Genomic DNA, 15343 nt, shown 5'->3' on the forward strand with positions numbered 1-15343 from the left:
CCCCTCCCCCTGCGGAGCACAGGCTCCGGACGCACAGGCCCAGCGGCCATGGCTCACGGGCCCAGCCGCTCCGCAGCATGTAGGTATCCTCCCGGACCGGGGCACGAACCCGCGTCCCCTGCATCGGCAGGCGGACTCCCAACCACCGCACAAATATATTTTTATGAAGTTCTTCTGTATTTTCTTCTAAAAGATTTAGACCTTGTTTTCCACATTTTGTCCATTAATTCACCTGTAATTTTTTTTTTTTTTTAGTAAGATGTGAGGTAGGTATCCAAAATCACATTTCATTCATAAGAAATAATCCCTTGTCTCAGCACTACATATTGAATAATTCACTCTTTGGTTTTTTGATCTGTAATGTCAGCTCTTTCATGTATGTGTGGATATGTTTCTGAGCTTTCTATTCTGATCTTTGACCTGTTGATATAACCTTAGACAATAACACACTATATTAATACATGGTTTTATATGAGGTCTTGATGCCTAGCAGGGGAGATGCCCAGTTTGTTCTTTAACGTGAACTCTCTAACATGGAGCTCTTCTATTTGATTTTTATAATCATCTTGTCATTTCATTTTAAAAGTATAGGATTTTGATTAGAATTGCATTGAATTTGTAGAGAATTGATATCTTCAACATATGGAGTCCTATTTCTTGAACATGGTGTAGATATACCATTTATTTAGGTCCTATTTTATATCAGAATTTCCTTTTTAGTGTCTATATATGTTATCAGATTTATTCCTAAGATATTAAATTGTTGGTCTTATAAATAGGATGTGTGTATGTGTATATATGATGTTTCTTACTCTGAAGTTTGTTTTGTTTGAAATTAATATAGCTATTCCAGTTCCCTTTTAATTAGTGTTTCCATGGTATATCTTTATCCCTTTACTTTTCATTTATCTATGTCTTTATATTTAAAGTGGGTTTCTTTTAGACAACGTAGAGTTGGATCTTTCTTTACTTTTTTTTTTAAGTAAATTTATTTATTTATTTATTTTTGGCTACATTGGGTCTTCATCACTGCATACAAGCTTTCTCTAGTTGCGGCTAGCAGGGGCTACTCTTGGTTGTGGTGCGCGAGCTTCTCGTCGCGGCAGCTTGTCTTGTTGCAGAGGCTTCTCTTGTTGTGGAGCATGGGCTCTAGGCACACGGGCTTCAGTAGTTGTGGTGCACGGGCTCAGTAGTTGTGGCTTGTGGGCTCTAGAGTGCAGGCTCAGTAGTTGTGGCACATGGGCTTAGTTGCTCCGTGGCATGTGGCATTCTTAATCCCTGCACCACCATCTTCTTTTCTTTGAGGGGTAATTTTGCTGGATACAGAATTCTAGTTTGGTTGTTTTTATCTTTCAATACTTTAGACATTTCACCCCACTCTCTTTTTTGCTTACGTGCTTTCTGGAGACCCGTCTGATGTAATTTTTATCCTTTTTAATCATAGTTATTTATATAAAATTCCTGGTCTGATAATTCCAAAATGTCTACCATATGTGAATCTGGTTCTGAATGTCTTTCTTTTACATTTTAGCAGGCCTTAACAATTTTTTTTTTGAAAACCCCACATGATATATTAGTAAGAAGAACAATCGTAAATAGACCTTTAGTGCAAGATTTCATGTTTATCTAGTTGTTGTGTAGCTTTTTTGTCAGAGGGTAAAATTTTCTCAAGTGTCCTTGTTCTTATCTTCCTTACTGCCTTTGGGTTTCCCTGGAGACTCTTTTATATAGGGTCTGAGGCTTGCAGTTCTTTCAGCTGGAATCCCCTGTATTATACAGGAACTCTATATGTGGAGATAAGATAGGGGAGGGAGATAAGGTTGGAGGGATAATCCTATCATTAGGTCTCAGTATTTTAGTGAGCCTTTGTCTCTGGGCCTGAGCTTCTCAGCTTCCCTCCCCATTTCTTTAGGTGAGACAGGAAGGCTAGAGAGAGCTGGAATTGGGTATTTCTTATCCCCACATCAAAGCCTAGAGGGGCCTAGAATCTCCCTTACCCCAGTTCATTTAGACTCTGGTAAAATAGTTTCCCTTGAGGGCAGGCCTTTACTTATGACAACAGGGTACTCTGGGAGCAGTTTAAAGTGGTTACTTTGCCTCTCCTCCTGCAAGAGACAAGAGGGGATTTTTCTTAGACTTTCACCCTGAGAACCTGTTGGGATTTATGGAGGTAAAACTCAAGGAAGTGTGGAGTTTCCCCTAGGGCTGGGCCTCCAGAAGTTTTTATCTCTCAGGTTAGTCCTTGCTAAATCTGCAACAATTAGTCAGTTACCCTTCAAATGTTCTTACCAGGCTCCAGCAGTAACTTCTGCTCCACCTTAGCTGTGATTGTCTATGTTTGCCTGTCTCTCCAGTTTTCCAGGGAGCATTTTTGCCCTGATCCTGATGGCTCTAAAAAGAGTTGTTGATTTTCAGTTTCTTCCATTTTTTTTCTTGCTGTTAGGGCGAGAGGGATAACTTCCAAGCTTTTGAGTGTTGGACTGGAAGCTAAAACTCCTAGCCTTTTTATTGTTGTCTATAGCCAAAGATAAAATAGATAATTTCCCTTGTTGTCTGTCTCTAGGCTAGCAGTTCAGAGCCCTCTCCCCACCCCACCGCCAGCACATACACACAGTTCTGTCTTTACTGGGGTGTAGCAGGGTCTCCTCCAGTTTGGCTGCCCCTTTAATCAGGTGCCTGAGCCTATGTCCCATTGTGCTCTAAAGCCCTAGGCCACAGTTATCAGTAAGTATACTTTAGTGCTAGCTTACCTCCTTTCTCTCTAAACCCAGCTTTGTGTCTTACGTCATTGCATTTTTGTTACTCTTTTAGGCTTTTCCCGTCATTTAATATTTTACACATTATACAATAGGGGGATATTAGAATCTCTTATCTGCTATAATGCCAGGAAAAGAAAATTAAAATATATGATGATTACACCTGATACCCTAAACTTATCATCTCTTTGAAGAGAAAGAATGTGTACAGTGGACAAAATAAGTAGCAATACAAGGTGGTGAACAATAAAATATATCCAAAACATATGGTTTCAACTGATTGTATTTAACTCGTAATTTGTTTCTTTAATTTAAATATAATCCAAATTATATGAATACAAGTTGAATGTAGGCTTCCATTTTATTTACTTCCTCAGTTCCCTTACATTTCCACTTCTGAAATTTAAAATACTTTTTTTCTATAATTATTCAGAAAAAAACATTAACGTTGATTTCATTCTTAATCCCTGCACCACCATCTTCTTTTCTTTGAGGGGTAATTTTGCTGGATACAGAATTCTAGTTTGGTTGTTTTTATCTTTCAATACTTTAGACATTTCACCCCACTCTCTTTTTTGCTTACGTGCTTTCTGGAGACCCGTCTGATGTAATTTTTATCCTTTTTAATCATAGTTATTTATATAAAATTCCTGGTCTGATAATTCCAAAATGTCTACCATATGTGAATCTGGTTCTGAATGTCTTTCTTTTACATTTTAGCAGGCCTTAACAATTTTTTTTTTGAAAACCCCACATGATATATTAGTAAGAAGAACAATCGTAAATAGACCTTTAGTGCAAGATTTCATGTTTATCTAGTTGTTGTGTAGCTTTTTTGTCAGAGGGTAAAATTTTCTCAAGTGTCCTTGTTCTTATCTTCCTTACTGCCTTTGGGTTTCCCTGGAGACTCTTTTATATAGGGTCTGAGGCTTGCAGTTCTTTCAGCTGGAATCCCCTGTATTATACAGGAACTCTATATGTGGAGATAAGATAGGGGAGGGAGATAAGGTTGGAGGGATAATCCTATCATTAGGTCTCAGTATTTTAGTGAGCCTTTGTCTCTGGGCCTGAGCTTCTCAGCTTCCCTCCCCATTTCTTTAGGTGAGACAGGAAGGCTAGAGAGAGCTGGAATTGGGTATTTCTTATCCCCACATCAAAGCCTAGAGGGGCCTAGAATCTCCCTTACCCCAGTTCATTTAGACTCTGGTAAAATAGTTTCCCTTGAGGGCAGGCCTTTACTTATGACAACAGGGTACTCTGGGAGCAGTTTAAAGTGGTTACTTTGCCTCTCCTCCTGCAAGAGACAAGAGGGGATTTTTCTTAGACTTTCACCCTGAGAACCTGTTGGGATTTATGGAGGTAAAACTCAAGGAAGTGTGGAGTTTCCCCTAGGGCTGGGCCTCCAGAAGTTTTTATCTCTCAGGTTAGTCCTTGCTAAATCTGCAACAATTAGTCAGTTACCCTTCAAATGTTCTTACCAGGCTCCAGCAGTAACTTCTGCTCCACCTTAGCTGTGATTGTCTATGTTTGCCTGTCTCTCCAGTTTTCCAGGGAGCATTTTTGCCCTGATCCTGATGGCTCTAAAAAGAGTTGTTGATTTTCAGTTTCTTCCATTTTTTTTCTTGCTGTTAGGGCGAGAGGGATAACTTCCAAGCTTTTGAGTGTTGGACTGGAAGCTAAAACTCCTAGCCTTTTTATTGTTGTCTATAGCCAAAGATAAAATAGATAATTTCCCTTGTTGTCTGTCTCTAGGCTAGCAGTTCAGAGCCCTCTCCCCACCCCACCGCCAGCACATACACACAGTTCTGTCTTTACTGGGGTGTAGCAGGGTCTCCTCCAGTTTGGCTGCCCCTTTAATCAGGTGCCTGAGCCTATGTCCCATTGTGCTCTAAAGCCCTAGGCCACAGTTATCAGTAAGTATACTTTAGTGCTAGCTTACCTCCTTTCTCTCTAAACCCAGCTTTGTGTCTTACGTCATTGCATTTTTGTTACTCTTTTAGGCTTTTCCCGTCATTTAATATTTTACACATTATACAATAGGGGGATATTAGAATCTCTTATCTGCTATAATGCCAGGAAAAGAAAATTAAAATATATGATGATTACACCTGATACCCTAAACTTATCATCTCTTTGAAGAGAAAGAATGTGTACAGTGGACAAAATAAGTAGCAATACAAGGTGGTGAACAATAAAATATATCCAAAACATATGGTTTCAACTGATTGTATTTAACTCGTAATTTGTTTCTTTAATTTAAATATAATCCAAATTATATGAATACAAGTTGAATGTAGGCTTCCATTTTATTTACTTCCTCAGTTCCCTTACATTTCCACTTCTGAAATTTAAAATACTTTTTTTCTATAATTATTCAGAAAAAAACATTAACGTTGATTTTTAAAATAATGTAGAAAACAAATAATTTTTATGTTATACTTTTCTGTATAAGTATTTTTGCCTTTTTTAAACCCTTAATATGCTAAATTTTTAACTAGAAAACAGACAAGTTACTAATAATATTTATGACTTTCAGGGCAGTAAAACCTAAGCTTTAAAAAAATATGTACGTTAATAATGCAGTAAAAATTGGGTAAAATCTTATTTTTCAACTTAGAATTTTAATACATGAAAGAAATACCTCAAGGTTTAAGGGAAAAATGGGATAAATGCATGTCAAATTTTAGAGAAAAGTTAGGCATAAATCCAATGTTTGCCAGATTCTCAGTGTTGGGTTTTCTTTGGCTTTTAAAAATTCTGGGAATAACTCACATGGATGCGTGCACAGTGACTCTAATCAGCAGAAGTTCGATGCTGGCTACACAGCGACTTCGATCTTCTGTTTTGGTCCCCAGAGGAGCAGACACGCTGCCTTCTAGTTGGAAGTTGAACTGAACAGCAGAGCAGCAGGCAGGGTGGCATTAACTTTAATCACCCTGCTTAGCATTTGTCTAAGATTTTACTTTACTACTGCCTACCTTCTTATGTTTTTGGAGAATATCTGTAATTCTGGCAATGTCATTATTTGGAGTAACATTTATTATAATGACTTTGTGAAAAAAATAAAAGAATTGAATTTTGTCAGTTGATTTATCAGCTGTTTGAATCATCTATGTTCAAAGTATGATGTGAGAAATTCTTTTGAATCCTTTTTATTAGCACCTTACTTTTGTCTTAGTTTGCATTAATGTCAAAACAAAAGTAAATCTGACTTTGAGGGATATGTATGCAAAAGTACATTTTAAAATAATATTCATATAATTTTAAAATATCCATTTATTAAACTTCATACTAATTTTAGTATTTCTGAATTGTGTTTGGAAAACAATTATTATAGGTGTCTAACCTTTACAAGAGATACCTGGAGGTTAAAAACTCAAAAACCAAAAGAACGGTCTTCACAGCCAGATTTAATCACTGGAGACATGGTATATTTGCATATTTATGTTAGGAATGAATTTTAGATTCTATTTTATATTTTACCATTTTCTTGGTACCTTTATAAATTCATAATTTTAATGTTATTTTTCCTTTTAAATATGGATCAGCATTTTTGTCTCAGATCCTAAATATCACAAATACTTTCTCTCTAAATTCACAGAGATTAAAAGATGTTGATGGAGAAGCATTTTACCCACTACTTGAAGATGAGTGAGTATGTCATCTCCTTTTACACTTATTTTTCCTTTCTGTTTATATTATACTGGTAAGAAGCTTGTACATTTTCTTTGAAAAGTATTTCCTAAAAATAACACAAAAATATGGTGTTTTTAATTTTTAAAAGTTTTATACCTGTTGTCAATTTTTCTGCTTTTGTTTCTCTTTTACAGTCAGTCTAATTTACCTCATTCAAACAGCAATAATGAGCTGTCTGCAGCTGCCACTCTCCCTTTAATCATCCGAGAGAGGGACACAGAGTACCAACTAAACAGAATCATTCTCTTTGACAGGCTGCTAAAGGTAGAGATTCTAAAGTGTAAAGTGTTATAAAGAGCCCACATACAATCCTTATTTTTTATTTCATTGGTAATTCTTAGGGAATCTTGATGTCATGAGAACACTAATTCTTATGACCTATCTTTTCTGATTAACTTTAATTATAAAAATGATACCTGTTCATAGTACATAAAATTAAAAAGTAAACAAGATGCAGAAATCTATGCAAAATCATATTAGACAAAATATTAATATCCATACTATTTAAAGAACACCTAAGGGAAGTTCCCTGGTGGTCCAGTGGGTAAGAATCTGCCTTCCAATGCAGGTGACATGGGTTCAATTTCTGGTCAAGGAGCTAAGATCCCACATGCTGCAGGGCAACTAAGCCTGCGCACTCTAGAGCCCACGCACCACAACTAGAGAGCCTGTGTGCCACAGCTACTGAGCCTGTGCGGTGTGGAGCCCGTGCCCTGCAACTGCTAAGCCCACGTGCTCTAGAGTCCGTGCACCACAACTAGAGAGAAGCCCATGTGCCATAACGAAAGATCCCTGCATGCTGCAACGAAGATCCAGCGTGCTGCAACTAAGACCCAGTGCAGCCAGATAAGTAAATGAACACCTAAAAACCAAAAGAAAAAGCACTATTATCGAAACAGAGAAATGGATAAAGAACGCAACAGGAATACAACTAGTCAGTAAATCAATTCAAAATGTGTATCCTTACTAGGAATGAAAAAAAATTAAAATAACTTTTTCTTGCATACTGAATTAGCAAAGTGAATAAAAGTATATTGAGATTGGAACTCTCAATCTTTTTTTTTTTTTTTTTTTTTTTTTTTTTTTGCGGTACGCGGGCCTCTCACTGTTGTGGCCTCTCCCGTTGTGGAGCACAGGCTCCGGACATGCAGGCTCAGCGGCCATGGCCCACGGGCCTAGCCGCTCTGCGGCATGTGGTATCTTCCCGGACTGGGGCACAAACCCATGTCCCCTGCATCGGCAGGTGGACTTTCAACCACTGCACCACCAGGGAAGTCCCCAGAACTCTCACGCTTTTAGAGTAAGTGTAAGGTGTTAGAAACATTCTGTAAAACAACTGAAAATATGTATCAGGAGCATTAACATCCATACCCTTTGTCCTAGTAATTCTCTTCTAGAAATCTCTCCTAACATACAAATTTACAAAATGACAAATTTATGTGCAAAGATATAGAAGAAACCATAATAATAACATATTTGTTTAATACTTTCTATATCACCAGATATTTTACAAAGTGCCTTACATACATTATTTTACCCATATGAGACTGGTAATATTATTCTCATTATGAGTCTTCCTTAATTCTCCCAGAGCACATAATAGAGAGGAATGATTAAAAACAGTAGAATCAGCTCCTCTCTTTGATTGTGTAATAGGAGATTTACAGAAGATAGGGAACCATTGCACTGCTAATTTATATGTATTAATAACGTCAAAGTAATTTCAGGTACTTAGAAATGTATTACAGTTCACCTTCAACTTTTTCACTGGTATATTGAGATCTGTCTAGACTAAAAAGATGACACGTAATTTGAGATATTTATCATATCTTTTTTTATCTGTAGGCTTATCCATATAAAAAAAATCAAATCTGGAAAGAAGCAAGAGTCGATATTCCTCCTCTTATGAGAGGTTTCACCTGGGCTGCTCTTCTGGGAGTTGAGGTAAAAAAGAAAAGAGAAGGTTGGAAGCTGATTAATAGTGGTAGGAAAAAAGAATGAAAGTGCTTTCTGAATGTGTACTTTTCAAGTTGCTAGAAAATTATGTAGTAAAATATGAACATTAAGAATATTTGGCAATTTTAAGTGAACAGAATAGAGGAAAAGAATATAGACTAGATAGAATAGAAAAACATAATTGATGGTTTGTTAGATTTATTCTATTTAATGTATTTAATGGACTCACAGAAATTATCTTGATTATTAATTTTAAAATCAAAATATATTAAGAATATATGTATATCATTTATAAGTCTATAGACCTGCTTATAAAGTATGTTCATCTTGGAATCGGATTGCCTATTTATAACTAATGCTATCTAAATTTGGAAAAATCTTGCACACTAATTTGAACCTTGTCAGAAATCATTAACATAATGAGTTAGTGCCTTTTGGCACATCTGTCTTACCAGAAGCATATGCTGCTAAGAGAGATTAGCTACTTTATCTTCTACAACACCTTCTCTGTGGCAGTGAGGAAAGGACAGGTGTCACAAACTTAGTAGGGTGACTTGCAGTGCTGTCAGAGAACAGCAGTCATGCTAATGAGCCAAATCCTGCCAGATTGTTTCATTTTCTGTAATTTCTTTGTCATTTTGCCTTCATGTATTTTCTTATAGATATCTTATGGATGTCCATCACCTATTTTTGTGTGTGTGAGTTTCCCCAAATACTTTTAATCCTTTTAACTCTCTGTTGAAAGATTTCCTTCCTTCATTCCTGATTCCCTTGATGAGAGTCTCTAAATATCTTTGACTTTGGTTGGTTGCTTTACAAGAATGTCTAGTGTTCTATCATACGTTAATAGTTAGAATTATAGAACCATATAATGCTTAAAATTCAAGAGGACTTCCAAGGTCAGGTTGTCCAAATCTTTCATTAAATAGATGTGCCAGAGAAGTTGGCACAGCACAGAGTTTGAACCCCAAATTCCTGGCTGTTTCTCTACCATTATGGTTAACCAGACTAATAAGAAGTGTTCCATGCTTGGGACACTGACCGAACATTTGAAGTGGTTTATTCAGTTATTCTTTCTGTAATGGTATAACTGAAAAATGTAAATGATCCCTTTAGTCCCTTAATGATTTTATAACTACATGATATTCCACTCTTTAATTCATCCCAAACTTCTGCTTCCTGGTGCTGAATTACCACTGCTTTAAACAGTTTCACTTTACTTTTGCTTTCATTACCAACTTTAACAGGGAAATTTCTTGTGGATGAACCCTACTCCCCTCCCTGGAATTTAAAAAAAATTTCTTCATGAAATTTACTATGCATGAGATAACAGTGAATAGAGAACAGCAACACTGTGTTTTGTGTTGCTGTGGAGGCTGGGAGATTGGCTAAGCATGGTCGTTAGCCACATGACTCATTCAACACATTTGTCTTCCAATGTGTCTAATTCAAATGTCTGCCTTAGCAAAATGGTAAATTGTCTCAGACTTTCATCACAGACTGTCAAAGATGTAGAAAATTTTTCTAAGGAGTATACTTTGGGTATGAGTGTGCCTATCTATAATTGGGTGTGTTTTCAAAGATAGATATTTATAAGTAGATTTTTCCTAAATTTATAATTATTAAGGGTATGATAAAGTAATATATCTTCTCTTATTTTTTGCAGGGGGCTATTCATGCCAAGTATGATGCAATTGATAAAGATACTCCAATTCCTACAGATAGACAAGTATGATTTAGATTTTCTTAAACAACCTAAGATAAGTCTGCCCAATCTTTAAATTTTAAAAAGGCATGAGGAATTTTCTTCCTTTCATTATGAATACTGAGCAGCCATCATATGCATATGGTGTTAGAGAAGCATAACTCTTACCTCTTTAAGATCTACTCTAACTCATTAGTGAGTTAGAACTGTTCCTTTTAGGAGTTTAGGCCAAGTAACTTTTCCTAATAATGTACTTTTTTGTCTGAAGAATTTGTCCTTTATTTAGACCAGATTGTAAAGGAAGGTTTTTTTAAAACTAAATTAATACATACCTTTTCAAAAGAAGTAGTCTGCTTTCCTTGTTTAAGTATACTTACAACTTTTTGGTGTTTCCAGTGGATTAGTATAAAATTCAAAAACTTCAGACACCACGATTATGTAGGTTGCCTATTCTGAATTTCATAATACAATTTCTCCTTTTCCTTATCTTGGGATTTATTGGCAATCAGTCCATTATAGTTTTACATTATTGTTTGGCTGTTTTACAGATTGAAGTGGATATTCCTCGTTGTCATCAGTATGATGAACTGCTGTCATCACCAGAAGGTCATGCAAAATTTAGGCGTGTATTAAAAGCCTGGGTCGTGTCTCATCCTGATCTTGTGTATTGGCAAGGTAACTTTTTTTCCCTATTACTAAGACACTTTTTGAAGTGTTAGGAACATGTTGCATGACTGACAATTTTTAAAATCGAAACAAAATATCAAAATATCCTTGGCTTTGAGAAAAGTCAACACTAAAGCTGTGCTCCATTTTTTGAGAGGTTTACATGAGAACTTTTTTTTTTTAACTTTGTCTAAACGTCTAATGAATATCATTTAAATGCAAGACATTTAATGAGACAACTTTCCGTCATGTTGATTAGGAAAGTATAAAGAATATTTTGTGCTTATTGTAATCTTTGTGAATACACTTTTTCAATACTTATGCAAATAATAAAATAATTTTGTACCATAAATAATTTGGGGCAAGTTTATATTCTTGGCATTTAATGATCTACAACTTATGCTTATCAGGGTTACTGGGAATTGGGGAATAGGATATCACCCTGAACTTCTCATTTTTTTCTCTCTTTTTTAAAAAATATCTTTAATGCTCCATAGCCTTGATTTTTAGCTTTCCTCATTACTATTTTTGTGGTCATTGATAAATTCATGAATGAGAAACCCATTCCACCTAGTCTTATTTTTGAATTTGTTGTAGTAGTGCTTATATTTCAATTCTGTGTCTATTTCTGGCCAAACCTGAAAATGAAGCTATTATTTCTCCTAGCTCTGTTCATTTTAGAGTTCTAACAGTTATAGATAAATTTATATACATTCTTTTAACATGACAGTGTATGAACAGCATTATTATCAATAAAAGAAATATGTCATGTATTTCATGTATTTGTATTTTATTTCACAATTTTTTTTTGTGTGTGTGGTACACGGGCCTGTCACTGTTGTGGCCTCTCCCGTTGCGGAGCACAGGCTCCGGATGCACAGGCTCAGTGGCCATGGCTCACGGGCCCAGCCACTCCGCGGCATGTGGGATGTTCCCAGACCGGGGCATGAACCCACGTCCCCTGCATCGGCAGGCGGACTCTCAACCGCTGCGCCACCAGGGAAGCCCTACAGTTTTTTAAAGAATTTTTTTTCATCATCCCAGAGAAACATGTAAGAAAAATTTTCATCTCCTAGGTAAGGAAATCTGTCTGGAGTTAAGTGATTGACAAGATCACACAGTCAGGGACTATATGCAAGCCTTCTATCATTTTTACATTTTTCTATTACTATATTTCTCTCTTCAACTCATAATAACCTTGATAATAATAATGGTTGGTTTATTTTGGACATTTACTATGTGCCAGTCACCATCAGTTACTCCTCACAATAACCCATGACGTAATACATTTCTGAATGGGTAATACGTACAATGCTTAATCTACATAGAAGTAATGCAGAGAACTCAATAAGGTATATATCTACAATTCTGTTGGATTAAGTTTATTTGAATTCTTTCCCCAACCTCTCTCCATCAGGTCTTGACTCACTTTGTGCTCCATTTCTCTATTTAAATTTCAATAATGAAGGTAAGCCTATTTATCATTTAAATAATTATTGTGCATATTATTTTAAAATATTTTAATCAAACGTGAAAGTTTTTTATTTTGATTGTAAGGTTCTTGCTCTCTTCCTAGTAGATATTGTACATTTCTGTGAAATAATCTATTAGACTCATTTTAGAGGATGTGAAGGATTAGTTTATTACTGGAGAGTTTCAGCTGTGACTAGAGATTTAGGGAGAACCTGATAGATTATTCTAAATGCATTCATCTACTTTGGTGACTATTTTTATGAAACTTTGGAGAAAATTCTGACTTTTTTAGAGATTAGTTTTAGTCTATATATACTTTCTGAACAATTTGTAAAGAAAACAATATTGATACTGTATCCTCCAGAGACTTTTATTTCAACCACTACCTCCTTTTATTTTTTAAGCCACTACCTCCTTAATGAAGACTTTTCTTACCCTCTTGAATCCATATAGCACTTTGTATTTCCAGAAATTTATCTTCTGTATGTTTTGTATTGTAGTTATTTATATACTAATATAGTAACCCTTCTTTTGTTTAGCAGCTTTTTTAAATGACAAGGGTTTTTTTTTGTTTTGTTTTCTGTTCCCTCATATAATGCCTTTTATAGTAGGTTTTTCAATAAATATTTGAATATTTTTGTGAATATCTCTCATGATATCACATATAGAGAGTGTTACCATATACAGCATAAATCCTTAGAAGCCTCAATCTCAGAATCTCCATTTCTTCAAATTCTATTTCATATCAGAATTTTAATAGATTTCTGGAATTTGAGTAGCAATAGCATAATCCCAGAGAACTAAAATTTCACTATTTGACTACTTTTTAAAATGCCTGTTCTCTGATATTAGTCTTTAGACTAGGTTTTGTTGCGTTTAGTTAAGCATAGCTCATTATCACACATACTGATCCAGATATAGTAAAGGATCTGTGTTTGAAAGAACAATTTATTGCTAGTGTTTCTAAATCCAAAGTTCTCAGGCTCTTTGCATCAACAAAAATTAGTGATCTTGAGGTTTATACAGCTCATTAATAATGATTATGTTAAGAGATTTTAAAAATGCATAAAGTCCTGATAAAAAAGGTTTTTATTCTTATAGGATAATGATTGCTGCGGTAGTTTGCTTTTTTGTTTGTTGTTTATTTTTGTTTTTTGGGTTTTTTGTTTGTTTGGGGTTGTTTTTTTTTTGCTGCTGCTGCAGTAGTTTGAAACTGAAAAGTTTCTAAGGTGGTTATCTTCTGTTGTCCAAAACATTTTCTGTTTTAAATGGTACAGGGCTTTTCCCCTTAAATTTTGTGCTTCCATCAATTATTAACATAACTCTTATTTAAAAATAGATTCAAGGAATGTGTGCTGAGTGAATGACTGCTGATCTTTTACCTCATTAACTAATTTGTTATATTTGCCTTACTCTTTCTTAGCCTTGGCTTATGCCTGTATGTCTGCTTTTATCCCCAAATACCTGTATAACTTCTTCTTGAAAGACAACTCGCATGTAATACAAGGTAAGAAAATGTGTTTCTTTGCCTTTTTATAGGGAAAGCACTTATGTCAAAAGTGACCAATACTCAGTTAAATTTATGATTTTGACCCAATAAAATATGGTGACAGGGCTTCCCTGGTGGCAAAGTGGTTGAGAGTCCGCCTGCCGATGCAGGGGACACGGGTTCGTGCCCCAGTCTGGGAAGATCCCACATGCCGCGGAGTGGCTAGGCCTGTGAGCCATGGCTGCTGAGCCTGCGCGTCCAGAGCCTGTGCTCCGCAATGGGAGAGGCCACAACAGTGAGAGGCCTGCGTACAGCAAAAAAAAAAAAAAAAAAATGGTGACAGTCTGTCACTAAAACAGATGAAAAGATCATTAAGTTTAGTCTCTTCTCCAAGTCCACAAAGAATTATGGTATTTTTCTAATGACTGTTTAATATCTAATCTCAGTTTGGTTCAAATTCAGGCATGCCAGTTTAAGAAAATAAAAGTCCAGCTGTTTGTTTCTTTCACTATTAACATTGCCCACAAAAAGCTTCACCATGGAGCAAGCCTATCATGAATTAGTAAAAAGTTTAAACAGTGTTTAATTGTGTAAGTAAATAGAATATTAAAAACACTTCTCATTCATCTTATTCATGCTTGATCACCCAAAATATCCTCCCACTTTCTTTTCTTTCCTAAAAGATACCTCCTCCTTCAGAGTTCAAGACGTAGCATAACCCATCTGTGAATTCTTTCAGGACTTCTTCAGCCACATTCAAACTTTTATATAATTTTTTGAGCTCATTTTTGAAAGTAGTGTAGCAGAAGTTTAATAATAAACACTTGTGAATCAGACAAACTGTTTCAAATTTAAGTTTCACTACTTATTGTGAGTCTTAAACAAATAACTTAAGTTGGCTAGGTATAATGTTCCTCATATCTGAAATAAAAGTTGTTGTAAAGGTTAAGCATTATAAGATATGTAAATACCTAGCACATAAAAACATTCATTTCAATAACAATAATTATTACTAGATTGTTATTTTTACTACTATTACTATTATTATTATCATTATTACAATTTTTTGATAATGTAATTATTGTCATGGTATTATATATCATTTTATGTCTTATATTTTCAAGAAGATTTTAATGTTTTAAGGACAGGGAATTTTCTTGTAGTTTCGTATTTCTTTTGGAACAGACCTGGTTGCAGTCTCGCCATTTACGATTTTTATGAAACTTCTCCAACACCCCCTTCATTTAGACTTTTTTCTTATATGTGTATCTTATTAATTCTATTAAACTTTAAACAACTTAAAGCTGATGCTGTTTATTTATACCTGTATCATTATGGTTTCACATAATTCACTCAATTTGAATAGATAAAGCAGGAAAACTACAAGCTGTGTCTGATTTATCAAAAATTCTGAGTAAGTGGGGTCTCAACTAGCAATATTTTTACTTAGTTAGAAATGAGTATAAAACTAGAGTACCAGAGGTCAATATAATGAAAAAAATAATTAGAAAGGAAGCAGAAAGGGAAATGTAAATTAAAAAGATAAAGAGACTGAAAATAAGAGGAAAAGAATATGGATAAATAGCGCAACACATACAGTTT

General features: G+C 35.3%; 1 protein-coding gene across 3 annotated transcripts in view; it reads left to right on the forward strand.

Moving 5' to 3' along the window:
• The window catches only part of TBCK (TBC1 domain containing kinase), a 236479-nt gene that overhangs the window by 76821 nt on the left and 144315 nt on the right, over positions 1 to 15343 (forward strand). For all 3 annotated transcript variants that reach the window (XM_007452155.1, XM_007452154.1, XM_007452156.1), the window contains 7 exons: positions 6358 to 6407; positions 6587 to 6716; positions 8298 to 8396; positions 10075 to 10137; positions 10662 to 10788; positions 12197 to 12247; positions 13676 to 13759. In XM_007452155.1, coding sequence (XP_007452217.1) covers positions 6358 to 6407; positions 6587 to 6716; positions 8298 to 8396; positions 10075 to 10137; positions 10662 to 10788; positions 12197 to 12247; positions 13676 to 13759 — 604 coding nt within the window. The remainder of the gene's footprint in view (positions 1 to 6357; positions 6408 to 6586; positions 6717 to 8297; positions 8397 to 10074; positions 10138 to 10661; positions 10789 to 12196; positions 12248 to 13675; positions 13760 to 15343) is intronic.

Source organism: Lipotes vexillifer, unplaced genomic scaffold (assembly GCF_000442215.2).
Source record: "Lipotes vexillifer unplaced genomic scaffold, Lipotes_vexillifer_v1.1 scaffold22, whole genome shotgun sequence".
Taxonomy (NCBI): domain Eukaryota; kingdom Metazoa; phylum Chordata; class Mammalia; order Artiodactyla; family Lipotidae; genus Lipotes; species Lipotes vexillifer.